This window comes from Phyllostomus discolor, chromosome 1 (genome assembly GCF_004126475.2).
Source record: "Phyllostomus discolor isolate MPI-MPIP mPhyDis1 chromosome 1, mPhyDis1.pri.v3, whole genome shotgun sequence".
Lineage (NCBI taxonomy): Eukaryota > Metazoa > Chordata > Mammalia > Chiroptera > Phyllostomidae > Phyllostomus > Phyllostomus discolor.
In genome coordinates, this window is record NC_040903.2 from 142,327,051 (window position 1) to 142,343,137 (window position 16,087).

At 40.9% G+C, this 16,087-nt stretch overlaps 1 protein-coding gene across 3 annotated transcripts in view; it reads left to right on the top strand.

Annotated features, from left to right (window-relative positions):
* The window catches only part of STXBP6 (syntaxin binding protein 6), a 243,683-nt gene that overhangs the window by 182,456 nt on the left and 45,140 nt on the right, over window positions 1-16,087 (top strand). For all 3 annotated transcript variants that reach the window (XM_036029635.1, XM_028507537.2, XM_036029642.1), the window contains exons 3-4: window positions 6,755-6,885; window positions 7,758-7,923. In XM_036029635.1, coding sequence (XP_035885528.1) covers window positions 6,755-6,885; window positions 7,758-7,923 — 297 coding nt within the window. The remainder of the gene's footprint in view (window positions 1-6,754; window positions 6,886-7,757; window positions 7,924-16,087) is intronic.

The window sequence follows — 16,087 nt, forward strand, 5'->3', positions numbered from 1 at the left end:
ATTTAGAACATAAGAAAGCAAAAAACAACCAATCAGAACAATAAGAAGAAAAAGAATCCAAAAAAAGAGGATAATGTAAGCAGTCTCTGGAAGAACTTCAAGTGTTCCAGCATTCATATTATGGGAGTACCAAAAGGAGAAGAGGAAAAGCAAGAAATTGGAAAGCTATTTGAAAAAGTAATAAAACAAAACTTCCCTAATCTGGTAAAGGAAATAGAAATGCAAGTCCAGGAAGCACAGAGAACCCCACACAAGGTAGATGCAAAGATGACCACTCCAAGACACATCATCATTAAAATGCCAAAGGTTAATGATAAAGAGAGAATCTTAAAAGCAGCAAGAGAAAAGCAGTTAGTTGCCTACAAGAGAGTTCCCATAAGACTGTCAACTGATTTCTCTAAAGCAACTTGCAGGGTAGAAGGGATTGGCAAGAAATATTCAAAGTCATGAAAAGCGGGGACCTACAGCCAAGTTTGCTCTACCCAGCAAACATATCATTTAGAATCGAAGGGCTGATAAAGAGCTTCCCAGAGAAGAAAAAGCCAAGGAGTTCATCATCACCAAATCATTATTATATGAAATGTTAAAAGGATTTATTTAAGAAAAAGAAGATCAAAACTATGAACAATAAAATGGCAATAAAGACATATCTATCAACAATCGAATCTAAAAAAAAACTAAGCAAACAAGAAAAACAGAGACTGAAGCCAAGATACGAAGAGCATTTTGATGATCACCAGATGGGAGGAGGGTGTGGGGAAATGGGTGAGAGGTGAGGGGATTAGGAAGTACAAGTAGGTAGTTACAGAATAGCCGTGGGGGTGTAAAATGCAGCATAGGAAATGGAGTAGCCAAAGAACTCATACTCATGACCCATGGACAGGGACAACAGTGTGGGGATGCCTGAGGGAGTGGGGAGTGCTGAGTGGAGCAGGACAAAGAGGGAACAATTGGGACAACTGTAATAGCATAATCAATAAAGTATAATTCAGAATTTTAGAAAAGAATATAAAGGTAGAGCAGTCATTTTTATAGGCTATTTCCTTGAAAGTAACATTTTAAAACTGAGACCAGATATTTTGTATATTAAACAAAATTGACCTTCTTGTTTGGAATGATTCAGGAATGATGCTGTGAATAATGAGATGTAGGGGACAGAGGGTGATGTTTATATTTTTGTTTTATTTATCTATTTTTATCCTCACCTAAGGACATTTTTTTAATTGCTTCTAGAGAAACAGGAAAGGAGAAGGAAACATTGGTGCGAAGGAGAAACATTGATTGTTTGCCTCCCATACATACCCAACCAGGGATCGAACCTGCAATCCAGCCATGTGCCCTGACCGGGAATTGAACCCATAACCCTTTGGTTAGAGCATGATGCTCCAACAAACTGAGCCACACTGGCCAGGGCAAGGTGTGACTTTTTTCTAAGCAATCTCTCCACCACTGGACCTAGAAATGAAAGACTGGCCACTTAATCACTAGCAGTGTGCATCCCTGTGCTGTTCTGCATAATATGCAGATCACTTGCATTTCTATCTTTCTTTTCCTCATCAGTCTTTGTTTACTCCTTCACCAATTCCTGACCAGCGCAAGACCACTTTTGGTCTAACATGGTGCTTTATTATAGTCCAGCATATTCGTTTTAAATTAAAGAGGATTTTCTGATTGGGCAAAAATAAGGCTAATGGTCTCCACTCCTTAACCAAGTGCCTTATTATATTTCTGAACAATGTTTCCCAGAGGGACCATTTTTTAAAAGACCTCACTAGGCCATTTAGTTCATGTCATAGGGATGTTTATACAACCTGAGTAACGACATTCCAGACCTAATAGATCCTACCACGCTTAACTCCAGCCAAGATGTAGATCAAGTCGACATGAAGGCTGAAGAGGAGGCGTGCAGCCATGGAAACCACATTCCTTTTGTCAGAACTGGTAGCAGAAGGGCCTGGATTTGGTTGGCCCACATGCTTCTTCTGCCTTCCTCAGATCCCACTGTGGAGAGCAGTGGGTTCCACAAGTGGGAGTGAGTGAAAAAAACAGCATTAGGTCTGGATAACAACAAACTTGACTTAATTGAGTGAGTTCCAACACTTATCAATCAGTAGTTTAGAGAAGCCATTTCCTGTTAAGCTTTGTAATTATGTCTAGGGGTACATCTGTCCTGTGATAGTTTGTAACACCTGTCTATACTGGCCAGTCGCCGTTTCACCCTCAAGCCGACGTCAGGTGCCAAGCCCTCCATTGGCAGCCCTCTAATTTGAAATTAATAGCGTTTATGTTTTGGTTATATTTCTAATTTTTTCATTTTTCAATTATATTTTTATATTTTTTATTGAATGTAGGCAGAGCTGCATCTATTTAAGACCTTTAAGCGTGTTTTTTTTTTTTTCATTGAACTTATTTAAGTGAAAAAGCAAGTTTACTTAAAGGGAAATGTTAAGGAAATAACAGTTCATGATATTGTCAGAATCACAACAGTAGTATCATTTTTAGAACAAAATGATTCAATTAATCCTTATTTGATCCTTATCCTTATTTGAGCATCCCACACCTAATAAAATACGGCATCTGATAATGCAGCAAAAAGCTATAATGGAAAGAGCAGTAGACTTTTAAGTTCATTGTGTAAGTTGCAGTTTTCCGTTCATTAACATTATTACTTTGGCAAGTCTGTGCTTCTTGTGCCAGAAACTGTGCAAAAGAAATGTTTTCAAGTTTCAAATGCCATTAAAAATGAAATTTGTTATTCTGTCAATTTTCTCTGTCCTACATTACAAGCTGGTAGGTATAGTGTAGATCATTGTGGGTATTTAGCTACCTGTAACATGTCTGGACTAAGTGGACATGATAGAAGTCTGGTTTTTGTTCTTCACAACATGTCAGAAAAGCAAATGTTGATTATTTCTTCCAGAGTTGAAATAAATCAGTTTTGAAATGAAGAGAGTTCAGTGAAAGAAATAACATTGAGGGGAACCTACTTAAATAAAACGATCACAGAATTTTTTTTTCCCGTGGAGTTGACGTGTGAGCTGAAAGCTGAACACTGAACAAGAGACAACCATAAGGGGGGCGGCGGGGGGGGGCGGGAAAGGAGTTCTCTGAAGGGGCCAGCCTTTGCAAAAGGTGGAAAGAGGCTGCTGCTTCCCAGCAGCAGGGCCAGATCATCTAGGCCTTTGCAGGTCATGGAGAGCGGCTTGGACTTTATTCTGAATGTTTTGAAGTGCCACTGAGGAGTTTTTAAAAGATGGTTCAGTCTTCCATGTTCAGTTTGAGTGGCCAAGCTGGTCATAGAAGTCCAGGTGAGGAGTAATGGTGTATTTTCTGGAATGTGGCCGTTTCATGAAACCTCCCTAACTTTTCCCAACTCATCCTTGATCCTTAAAGTCCCATCCTTTCTCAGCAACTCAGGTGACTCCTATGTCATATGCTATTATGCTTTAATACTGTTTTGCATTGTTCTCCAATGCCTCAGAATCACATCTTATTTAATCTTTACCCACAAAACTTACTTCTGTGTCTTCCATCTAGTAGATGTTCCATATATGTTTGCTAAATGAGTCCATACACAAGTCTGGTGGTCTCATCAGTCAGTGTGCCTCAGAACCAGCTGGGAGATTGAAAATATGGATGCCAGGGCCACACTCCCAGAGATTCTGATTCACACAGTTCAGTGTATTTGTTATAAAATTCCCAGGTGATTCCGAGGTGCAGTTGGAATGGAGAACCAGGAGACCAGGCTGATTTGGGTGGTATTACCTGGGAGCGTCCTGCCCATCCCACCCCTTTAAATGCCTATATATTGGCCTTTTCCTCGTGAATGTTGAAGGCATGATGGAAATGCCCTGGCTTTCTGGCCATTGAAGTTATTGAAAATAATGAATATGGACTCTCTTGTCAGGGGTCGTTGGACATTCAGCATTATTATACTCCTGATCCAGGGCTTTAGGTTTCACTTTCTAGGCCTGCTGTCAATTAGCTTTCCTTGGGAAGAAGACAATAAATTACTGTTTTTCACTAGATATCTGGAGTTTGACTTTTTTTTTATTAACCATGAACTCCAAAAACCTCTAAACAAGGAAGGAATTAAAACGTGACTTCATCAAGCAGAGAACTCAGAAAGGCTGGCAGTTGTGGGTTTGTGCAAGTGTTTTGACTTCAGGAGGGGGAAGTCTTTATTTAACTGTATATAATGTGTATATAATACTATAATTTTAAGGCATCTGCTTCAACATAGAAACTGGGGTGGTGGAAATAATAACAATAAACAAAAATTAAACTAAACCAGGCTCAGTGCCCAGGAAAACTACCCAGATTCCAAGAACTGGGCAAGGAGTAAATCAGTAGGAGGGAAAAGGCGGGAATGGATGGAGTTGGAACTGCCCCCATTAAAAATGACTGCTCTGCAGTGTGATCGCTGTTGAGCAGTTCTGCGGAGCATTCGTGTGTGGGTGGGGTGCCTGGGCTTCTCATTTCAGTGACAAGCTTCTGATGGAACTTGCCTTTGTAAGATGTCAGTGTTGGCCACACCAATAACCACAGTGATCTTGCATTGTGTTTGAGCTTTTATAATGCTGTGCACTACTTGGAAATAAATGGACCAGAAGTAAAAATAGGAGCTCATGCAACTTTAGCTAAAGTTACAAGAAAATGTTCATGTTTCCCAGGATGCCAAAATGTCAGGTGATTTACATAAACAATGGAGGAAATCCTCTTTGTGTTTCTGGGGGTGTGTCTAATACAGGAACCCATGTTTTCCTGTTATTGAAAAGCATTCTTTAATCTTTTAAGCACATTTTAAGACCTGCATATATTCCAGGTGTGTTGTTTAACATTAAAACACAAGAGCAGGACATGACTATCAGAGAAACCTACTAGATTTCCCTTTGCGTCATAGCAGACACAAGAAATAAATGAATTGAATTAAATGTATGGCCAGAGCCCTGAGCAGACTGGTAATAGTTATTGCTAATGGGACCTAACAGGCCTACACTTGGAGTGTAGGCCAGGGAAGCCATTTGTGAATAGAAGACAATAAATTTCCTCTGATTGTGGGCGTTAAGGGGATGATGACTTTTTAACCATGAAAGTAAATGTAATTGGTGTGAAATGTTCAGAAGCTTTTAGCTGAATATAATGGAAATAATGGGTAATAAACCTAAGCATTATTTGAAATTTAAAAAAAACATTTGCTAAATTCTGGTAAGATTGTACTAAAGTCATAAAAACAATCTTCAGTCCTGGAACCACAGGGACTCTCAGCAGACCTAAAGGCAGGGTGCCCCCTTTCGTCCTCCTCTTGGTCCTGCTTTCATGACCCAGACCATTTAATGCAGTAGACTCTGGCATGCATGAAAGGACAGTCTTCTTACCACCAACCGGGATGGGAGTAGGCGCGTTCTGTCCATCCCTCAAGGCTTCTCTTTGCCATCTGTTGAGTATCTGCATAGTTATTCGAAAATGTGGAATCTGGTGTTATTTGAAACAAATAGTCATGGACATAAAGAACAAACTGACAGTGACCAGAGGGGAGTAGGGAGGGACTTAACGGGGGAAAGGGAGGGAAGGGTCAAGTCAAGGCACATGTAGAAAGGCCCCATGGGCAAAGCCAATGGGGAGAAGGATTGAATGTGGGAGGTAGGGGGTGGGTAGGGCAGGGGAGAGTAATGTGGGGGCGGGGGGATGGGGACAACTGTAATTGAACAACACTAAAAAATAAAATAAAAATAAAAATATATATTCAAAACTTTAAAAAAGAGGAAAAAAACAAAGAAAATATGTGCCACTGAAGCACAGCCTTATTAGGACAGCATTCACTATGACAAGTAGTACTTCCACTCCTCCTAGTTCCTGTCGTAGCATCATTCCTGTTCACTCTTATGATGCCTACAGCCAAGGCTCATAGGAGCTTCTGGGAAAGCTCTTTGAAAGCACTTGATTACCTCCCCACCCTTGAATCTCTAAGTCATGAAGTAAAGAGATGTAGAACTATTCCAAGTGACCCCCTCCTGGCGGCTGGTGCTTGACTTCTGTCTGAGAGGCGACACTGCATCGTCAGTCAGCATGACTAAGTCTAAGAGGAGGAACTGTCCCGGTGCTGCCCGTGCGGTGACCTCAGGAATCCCTGTTGATGGGGGGAGGCATCCACAATGCCAGGTACAGTCGTAACAGATGCCAACTCGACACAAACTGGACTATGTTTTAAAGCCAAACTGTTCCCTTTTTTTAATGAGGTATTATTACTCCTTGTCACTGCAGCATGAAATATTTACATTGGACTATAAAATTAGAAATATGCATTACCGTTCCTTAGGGGAGCCAATAACCTCCACTTCCTCTAAAATTCAGTCTTTCCCAATGACCCCTACCTGGTGCCTATCAACCCTGTATGCTTCTTTCTCTGCAGGTGTTTATTGTACATTTGCAGCCTCTGTTAAAGGTGCTTGGTGTTACTCGGTTAAGTTGTATTCAGTGGGAATGGATGAAGACATAAAGGATGCAGCAGCCCTTACAATTATAATTGTATTGTAACTGCTTGAGAGTAGAGATTACAACCTCTATGTCTTTTGAGTTTACCCCTCACCAAAAGTGCACATATTCATTCTCTTGAGGTACATGTTTGTGTGTGTGTTTTTTCTTCCCTCGCTCTCATTTAGCATATGCAAGTAGGTGTGAGCTAGAAGCACTACTAGCAGAGGAAACAAACCAACCTGCACACCCACTAACCCGAGTGGTCTTTTCTTGGCAGTGACGAACAAGAAACCCACACAGGCGTCCATTACAAAGGTCAAACAGTTTGAAGGCTCCACGTCGTTTGTGCGGAGATCACAGTGGATGCTTGAGCAGCTCCGCCAGGTGAATGGCATCGATCCTAATCGGGTGAGTGACCTGTCGAGTGCTGAGCGATGGCACTCTCTTCACACAGTGACTCTTTCATTGACCTTGGCAGTGGTGGTGGCTGTTTGAGCTGCTTTTTCACAAAGCTGTTTCTCTATTTCAGTTATGTGACTAAGACTTTCTGATTTCTGTGCCCTTCTTATAGGGAATTATAAATATTTTTGTCATGTTTGCTGTAGGAACGTAAGGGGATGCAGATTGAAGAAATGCTACCTCCAGTAATATGTTTATCAGCAAAGTGCAGAGACCAGAGCTCAGATACCACGTCTGTGGTTGTCAATATGAAAAACCATGCTTATCCAAGCTTTATTTATCTCCTCATGCCACTAATGATGAGGTTTATTTACTTAAATAAAGAAATAGTACTTTAAAGTTTAGGAGTCTATTGGACTTAATATGAGAAATATTTTGTGGTAGACTTATTTATTCAAAATACATTCCCCTCTTTTGCATGTAAATTGTAACTGTATACTAAAATAATGAGGGGGATCTTTACCTGTCAAAGATTAGGGGCAAGATTAATATGGTTTAGTGCTGAAGGAATTATGTTCCAAGTAATTGGGAGGGTGATGTGTAGTCTGAATTCTGAAACAAGTCAGTGTGTGGTAGGCTATAGGGACTTCTGTGATACTAGCTTCCTAGGGACATCTGTTAATACTGCAAGACCTGGGGTTTGCTCGATAAACAGAAAGGTGGATTCTCCATGCACCTGGATGCTACTAAAGATGAGCCTTATGTTTAGGATCAAAGTTTAGAAAGATGTGTTTGCCTTTAAGAGTCTTTTGTTGGGCATAAGGTAGAAGCAGCAGTTTTTATACATTGAGATCAGTAGTTGTTTCACCGTTTTTTTCCAGGACTCTGCAGAGTTTGATTTGTTGTTTGAAAATGCTTTTGACCAGTGGGTAGCCAGCACAGCCTCAGAAAAATGCACCTTCTTCCAGATCCTCCACCACACCTGCCAGAGGTACCTCACCGACAGGAAGCCGGAGTTTATTAACTGCCAATCTAAAATCATGGGAGGTAAGTAGGCATTTGTATGACTTCAGTCATCCTGTTTCCTGAGACACACTTTTACATAAAAAGTTAGGTGTTCTGCAGCATAGAGGCAAAAAAGAAAAGAAAAGAAGCAAGGTACTAGACTTCATGAGAACCACGTTGAGTGGGTTCATTGTATGCCCAGTCTGCACACGGTGGTGTGTTTTCACACAGTGGTGTATTTTCACAGAGTGGTGTGTTTTCACACTTACCCACAATCTGGTCTCATGAGAAGAATGAGCCACTTAGCTGAGACTATTTGTACTATAAGAATAAACCTGTTCCTCTATCAGAAAAACCTTTCAGTTTGGTTTCTTTACTACCATTTCTGTAATTTTGTTGCAGAATGCTGTTTTCTGGGTTGCTTTTTCCTGTTACTTCTCAAGATATTTTACAAATATTAATATGAAAATTCTTACAGATGTCATCCCTGCCTTTCAGATAGCTTTTGTTTCTTGCATGGCGTGCAGACCCAAGTCGGGATGCGCGCTGTAAGCCAGCCTGGAGGGCCAGGTGCCAGAATCAGCAACTTAATGAGAAACATTTAAGTGGGTGCTTAACACATTTCTTTTAGGTGGTATTTCTTTTTAGGGAATTGAAACCATGCCAAAAATAAACAAGCCTTGCCAGTCACTCTGTGCGTTGGAGGACAGTGTTTACATTGTTGGTCTTTTCACTGACCTGATCTCCTGATTTTGAGAGAATTGTTTTTTAATTCACCAAATGTATCTTCATCGAGGGTCAAATGAGAGTCACATTAGAGACATTACATATGTTCTTTGGCCCGTGTGTATCTTCATATGAACATGGGACAGAGCTCCATCACTCTGTCCCAGTAACTGATACACTCATTGTCATTTTGTCATTAGTCTGCTAGATGTTGTCTGGAGAAGACACTGTCCACTTCTTATTATTCACTGATGTGTTAGTGTTTCTCTTAAACAGGAACTTGCTTATATCATAGGATCCTTGATCAGCCTTTCTTGGGCATTGATATACAGTTGTCTTATAGTTTCTCTGTTCGGCCTTAGAAAAATATATCAGAGGTGATGGATGGTGCCTCTTGACTGCAAAGTGGCCAGAAGTTAGACACAGATGTTAACAGGAAAGGGACTGGCCAACACTAACTCCTTCCTATTTAGAAAACGTCTGTGGCATCAGTGCTCATCAAATGAACCCTGTGTTGAAAGTCCTGCCTTGGCAGACTCGGCAGAAGGTCAGAGCACACCAGGCTTAGGCCCACAGAAGGCTGCATGAGAATGGACAGTGCCTACTAGGAAGCACCCTCCCCACCCATGTCAATATGCTCGATAGCTTGCTTGGCTAGCACTTAAGCATAGGGTCTCCTCTAAAACGAATGCGATAGTTAGGGATAGGAATAGGGTTTGAGAAGGTTTATGTTTTAAAGCAGTTGAAATCTCACTACCTTGAGATAGCCAAGAGCGACATTTTGATTACCTCTTTGATGACATACAGTCCTCTGTGCACATGCATTGAATATGTATGTACATAAATATATGCATACATATACATCGATACACACATAATAATGCACAGACACAAAGAACATTTATTGTTGATAAGATTGTTATGTACTAAAAAAGTGAATTATATCTTTATACTTGAGCCACCCTTTAAGTTAATCAGAAATAAAACATACGCATAAAAGGAAGTATAGCCTCTCTTCTAAATCAAATCCCAAGACCTTTAAGTGATGTACACTACCCTGTGACAAAGCAAATCTTACTCTGAGAAACATAATAATAATAATAATAAAAATAATAATAACTACTGTGACATTATGAATTTGAAATTTCTCTGTTGTCCTTGGAGACAAACTCCCCATGAACATTTCACTTCTTAGCATTCTATCCTGAGCGTAGAGGGGCCGTGGAAACTTCCTCATTTCCCCAGGATGGAAACCTGAGGTGGAAGCCAGAGGACAAGTGGCTCACTCCACTGCCCTTGCGAAGGAAACGAGCTACCCTCTCCCTGCTAAGGTTAGGGACCATTTTGATGGCTCTTCTCTTCCCCCTCCCCTAAAGGACGACACTAGGCAGTCCTCTTCTCTGTTGTCCGAAGTTCTCATTTCTCCTCTCCAACAGGTTCTTTCATTATTTTATTCATTCTTGGCTCATCATCCAGTTATACGACAAACAAGTACTTAGTACCTACTCTGTGCTAGTCACTGTGCTACCTCCTGGCTATGGAGAATAGCTCTATATCTGGTCTCTTTGTGGACCCTACTTGCCCCCTCCCCATCCAAATCCCAGGCTGCAGATCCACACTGCCTTTCTGTGTGCTCTTCATTTACCTTCTTGAGTGTCCTCAGGCCTTCCCACACAGTCCCACCAGCCACTTCTGTCACCATTGTCCCAGCCCTTCAGATGTCTTCCTCATTTGCCCTATGAGCCCCAAATTACACAGAGTTCAGACAGGAATCTGTATGTCCAATGTTCAGATGTTGCTATATGTATTTAATAAATCTGAAGATTGATTTCCTGCATTAAGATAGTAAGTTAATGAGACCAAGTACCAGAATCTGCTCTGCCTTTTGTGACTACAGGTGTAATTACCAACTTCATCAGACCTCAGTTTTCCCAAGTGTAGCATGTGGAAGTCAGGCTAGACAGTATCTAAAATCCCTTCCAGTTCTATCATCTTCAGAATCTGTAATTCCTAACATGTAGCTTGTTATGTATGTTAATCACTTTTGAATTTAAGTATCAAAAGCTTTAGTGCAGTTAGATGTTGACTGCATTTGGCCCTGGATTCCAAAGGAAGGCAAGAATTTGGAACTAGGTATGTTGTAATTTGTTGGAAGCACGCACGTCCTTAATGAGTGCAGCCTGTCTTGTTTAAACAGTTGCTTATCCTTGATAACACTTGTACCAGCACACCCTGATAAATTAGCGTTCTAATTAGTCTTCCTTTCTTCCAGTTACCACAATTACTAAAAAATTGGGTGGTTCTCAGGTCACTACATTCTGACTCCTTTAAATTTTGGAGCACCTACCCCATCTTCAGATCTTTGTTTTAGATGGGATTCCTGTTCCCAGTTTCACAGTGTCTTTTGGTCTCTTCTCATAGTCCTAGACACAGCATTTTGTGTACTGTGTAGTGTGGTAGTTTTCGCGATTTTAGAGAACTAATATTGGTGTTGGTTTGCTGCCCTCCACCAGGTTCTTTACAAGTTATCTCATTTAGCTTTTACAGCAGCCTTTGGAAATACAACTTATTATCTCCATTTTACAGAGAAGGAAGTAGGATCAGAGAGATTATTAAATAGCTCGCCAAGGGTCACATAGCTGGCAGAGATGAGATTCAAACATAGGTGCACTCTTCTGTAAGGGCACCTTCCTCAGGACCACTGAGTGCCATGCTCCAGGGAATACCAATGGCGTTGTCTTTGGTATGAAGAGTGCCCCCTGGAGTTGTGCAAGAACTTTTGAAAATATTTTAGCCAGCCTATTCCTAGGTATAAAAATACCTAGGTAAGAAAACAGGACCAGAGATTATGGGTGGTTTTAATTTTTTCCCTAGTTTTATCACAAGTATATAATGAAGAATAACTCTTAAGTTTTTTTGACCTAAGAATGATGGAGTCACCAGAGACCTTTAAAATCATTTCACTTTTGGGGTTTTGGGTTTGTTTGTTTTTGTTTATCAGAACTTCACCATGTTAAAGAGATAAAAATGAGGCTATTTTAGTGAATGGGGAAGATGATGGCACCAGGCTGGGCATCTCTCTCAGGTGTTTTGCATCTGGTCCCATCCTGTCACTGGGAACACTGAGGTCCACTGAGTCTGAACGACTTTCCCAAGATCAGAGGACTGGGAGCGAGTCTGCATGACTCCTGCTGAACCACACTTCTTTTAAAATACCAGTTCAAGTAGGGTTATCACTTAAGTATCTACAGTTCCATGCAGTTCTCTCATCTGTATTGTGTGTACATGCCACATGACAGATTTTTCTTTTTCCCTTGGGGAGAGTCAGTTACACAGAAATAGATTGTGTGGAATGTTTGAAATTCTCCTTCCAAACATATTTTCTTATCTCCAGAGGACAGACTGGGAAGTTTTGATCCTCTGATGCCGGTTACAGGCTCCAGGAGGCCTGTGTAAAGTCTACAAGGCTACGTGAGGGCCCGCATCCACTGGAAGGGGGCAGGATGCTCTAGCCAGTGTGAGGGGCAAGCAGTGGTTTCTTCTCATACCTCTGTCAGCATCCCTTCTTCCCTGGATGGCTGGAGGACCAGTAAGCTAGGACAGAGTCCTCAAGCCGTGGTCATTCCTAACTTTCACTCTGTCCCTCTTTTAGTTCATTAAAGGCCAGTCACCTTCAAAAATGCAAAGCCATTCATTTGGTGCTGGGTCCCTAAGTTACCAAGCAACCTACAGACATCAAAGGCAGAGGGGTGGAGCCAGTCTGACTGCTACAAATGAGTCTTAGGTTCATGTAGGTCGTACTTCTGAGATGGTGACTTTGTTCTCTCTGTTTATTGTAAACAGAGATGATTTTATATTGTTATATATATGTGATAATATGTTTGTACTTCAGAGACGCCTCAGAATTAATATGTGTTGAACTTTAGACTCCAGAAGGGAGACTTGTATTCAACTAAATCATTTCAAAGAAACATGTTCTGCCTCAAATAGTAGTACCCATTTAGATAGTGGGTGTGTCACCTTAAGTGAGGGTCCCAAGGGGGACTTTGTTCTTTTGCTTTCTTCGTTCTTCTCAGTGAAATGTGAGGAAATCCTATGTGGCTCCCCATTGCTATATTATTTACACTGAACCTTTGTAGTTACTACTGTTGATCTGTTATTTTTCTTTTTTTAATTAATACTGTGAACTCTGGAAATCTTTTTTTTTAATATATATATTTTTTAAAGAGGGAAAGGGAGGGAAAAAGAGAGGGTCAGAAACATGAGTGTGTGGTTGTCTCTTGTGCGCCCCCTACTGGGGACCAGGCCCACAACCCAGGCATGTGACCTGACTGGGAATCAAACCAATAACCCTTTGGTTCACAGGCTGGCACCCAATCCACTGAGCCACACCAGCCAGAGCTGAATGTGGAAATTTTTAGTGGTATTTGCAACTTCTGTGTTAGAACCACAAAGTAGACTCTTTACAAACCGTTTTCTTTTTTAATAAGTATTATAAATTACTTGCAAGAAATAAATGATATATTCTTCAAGGCAAGGTTCTGTGCAAAATAAAGCATGTCCTAGTATTTTCTTGAACTCTAAGCCCCAAAACCCTTGGCTAATTCATTCAGTTACCTCTTACTCTTTCACCTGTTTTAATACAGGTCACCCTTCCACAAGCCCTACCTATATTGTCTGAGGCCCAGTTGTACACATTTCCTCATTACTCCATAAGCATTTCCTCAGCACGCTGTGCCTGTGGACACCCAGCAGCAAAGTAGTCACCTTTGTCAACTTCACTTACCTTTCTGGGGGACATCAGATGTAAATGTGTATAAAACACAGTGCAGTCACACCAAGCTGATTACTGAGCTGCATTTTAAAGGATGGTTAGCAGTTGCCAGATAGACAAGGGCATGATGAAAAGAGCCCTTTCTTAGTGCGACAGGTAATCCTCACAATTTTATTTAATGTTAGCTATATTCAGAATTTGGGATGTGGCAGAATATATTTCCATGAAACAGGCTATTTTGAAGTTCTGTCCTCATCAAAAGGTATTTCTTAAGCACTGCCCATTTGGGTACAGCCCTTCAGATGGCACAGGCTTCTGAGCTCTATTAGAAATCCAGGGACACATGTCTCTGATGTCTCCTTCATAGTGGTCTGGCCCTCCGATTGGTGTGCTAAAGGGAAACTAAATGGCTTTAATCTGGATTCCCTTCAGATGGAATAGAATCTTAAGATTCAAAGTGTGACTTTGTATTATTGTACTTTTCTTCCAAACAATGCAAGGTCATCCCTGGGTGAGATGTGCAAATATTTCACCTATGAAATATTGCCCTTTGGGCATGTGTAAGGTGAGATAGTACTTAAATTATAAAATGAGCATGTGTTCATAACGGGGTTCTTATAAGGGAAGAAGTGATCAATATGGCCATTCTTACTTCCAGTACGTTAGTATAGTACAGTCAGATGCCGCACAGTGATGTTTCGGTCAACAACAGACTGCGTGTGCAATGGTGGTCCCGTAAGATTATAATGGAGCCAAAAAAAATTCCTATTGCCTAATGATATCACAGCCATCCTAATGTTGTAGCACAATGTATTACTCACAGGTTTGTGGGGATTCTGGTCTAAAGAAACCTAGAGCCACTAACATTTAATGAAAAGTATAGCACACAATATGCATACTATATAATATTTGATAATGATATATAAACAACTATGTTTTTGGTTTATGTATTTACTACACTTTTTTAAAAATCCTCACCTGAGGATATATTTATTAATTTTAGAGTAAAAAGAAGGGGGATGGAGGGAGGAGAGAGAGACAGAGAGAGACAGAGACAGAGACAGAGACAGAGAGAAATATCAGTCCATTGCCCTATGCACACCCCAACCAGGTATCGAACATGCAGCCTAGGTATGTGCCCTGACCAGGGATCAAACCTGCAATCTTTGGTGCATGGGATGATGCTCCAACTAACTGAGCCACCCCGTCAGGGCTATACTATAATTTTTATCATGATTATAGAGTGTACTCTTTCTACTTATAAAAAAGTTTGCTGTAGAAGAGTATGCCGTGTCACACCAGCAGCCTCGTGTGCTCCATGTTTACTGCATCTCTTAATTGCATCATTTTCTCTTGTGCTTGATTTACTCTTTTTTCTTCTGTAAAATGAGTGTAGCCTAAGTGTGCAGCATTTATAAAGTGTACAGCAGTGTACGGTAATGTCCCAGGTCTTTACACTCACTCACCACTCACTGACTTGCCCAAAGCAACTTCCAGTCCTGCGGGCTCCATTCATTGCAGTGCCATATACAGGTGTACCATATTTTATCTTTTCTACCATATTTTTGTTGTACCTTTTCTGTGTTTAGGTGTGTTTAGACACACAGATATTTACCATTGTGTTACAATTGCCTACAGTATTCAGTACAGTAACGTGCTGTAGCCTCACTTGTGTAGTAGGCAGAATATCTAGGCTTGTGTCACTGCACTTTACGGTGTTTGCGCAATGATGAAATCACCTAACACTGCATTTCTCAGAACATATTCCGTTGTTAAGTGGTGTTATGACTGACTGTAGTTTAGTTTTTATATTTTTTCCTTCTATTTGAATGTTTTCTGTCAATGGATAATGGCTTTGTGGAGTGTGAACCTCACACTCCTACACATGCTCCCTCCAGGGCTTCTTTCTTTTTTTTTTTTTTAAAGATTTTATTTAGTTATTTTTAGAGAGCGAAGGGAGGGAGAAAGAGAGAGAGAGAGAGAGAGAGAGAAATATCAATGTGCGGTTGCTGGGAGCCATGGCCTGCAACCCAGGTATGTGGCCTGACTGGGAATCAAACCTGCGACACTTTGGTTCGCAGCCCGTGCTCAATCCACTGAGCTACGCCAGCCAGGGCTACCAGGGCTTATTTCTTAAAAATAAATTCATCTGTAATTTTGCCCTGATTTGGGATCAGAGATCATAATTCACATAAGAGTTCAGTTGTATTAAAACTGCTACATTGCTGCCTCTTGATGCCTACATGTAGATGCAGCTCAGATGGGGCCACCCTGCCTTGCTGGCTCACTGACGTGAGAGGTTCCTCATAGTTCTTTAAATCAAGGAGTGCATGTCATAGGTCCTCTAGTGACAGTTTTTGTTGTCCTTGAAGAAGTAACACAATAGCACACTTCAGCTGTCTTCCACCATGGTACAAACCAGGAAAATGATTCATGAGGATCTTGCCCAAGACCCCACAGCTAATATGGGATAGAGCTAGTGCTTCCATCAAGGCTGGTCCCTTATTCCCCATCCATGACTTCCAGGTTCCCTTAACAAGCACAAGTCTCTTTCTTATATTGATTGAACTAAGCAAAGGGGAGATAATATCATTTGACAATATATAGGGGTGGGCAAAAGTAGGTTATAATAACAAATAAAACAATAATAAATAATACAAAAGTAAACTGTTTCATGTACTCACAACTGTAAACCTTCTTTTGCCT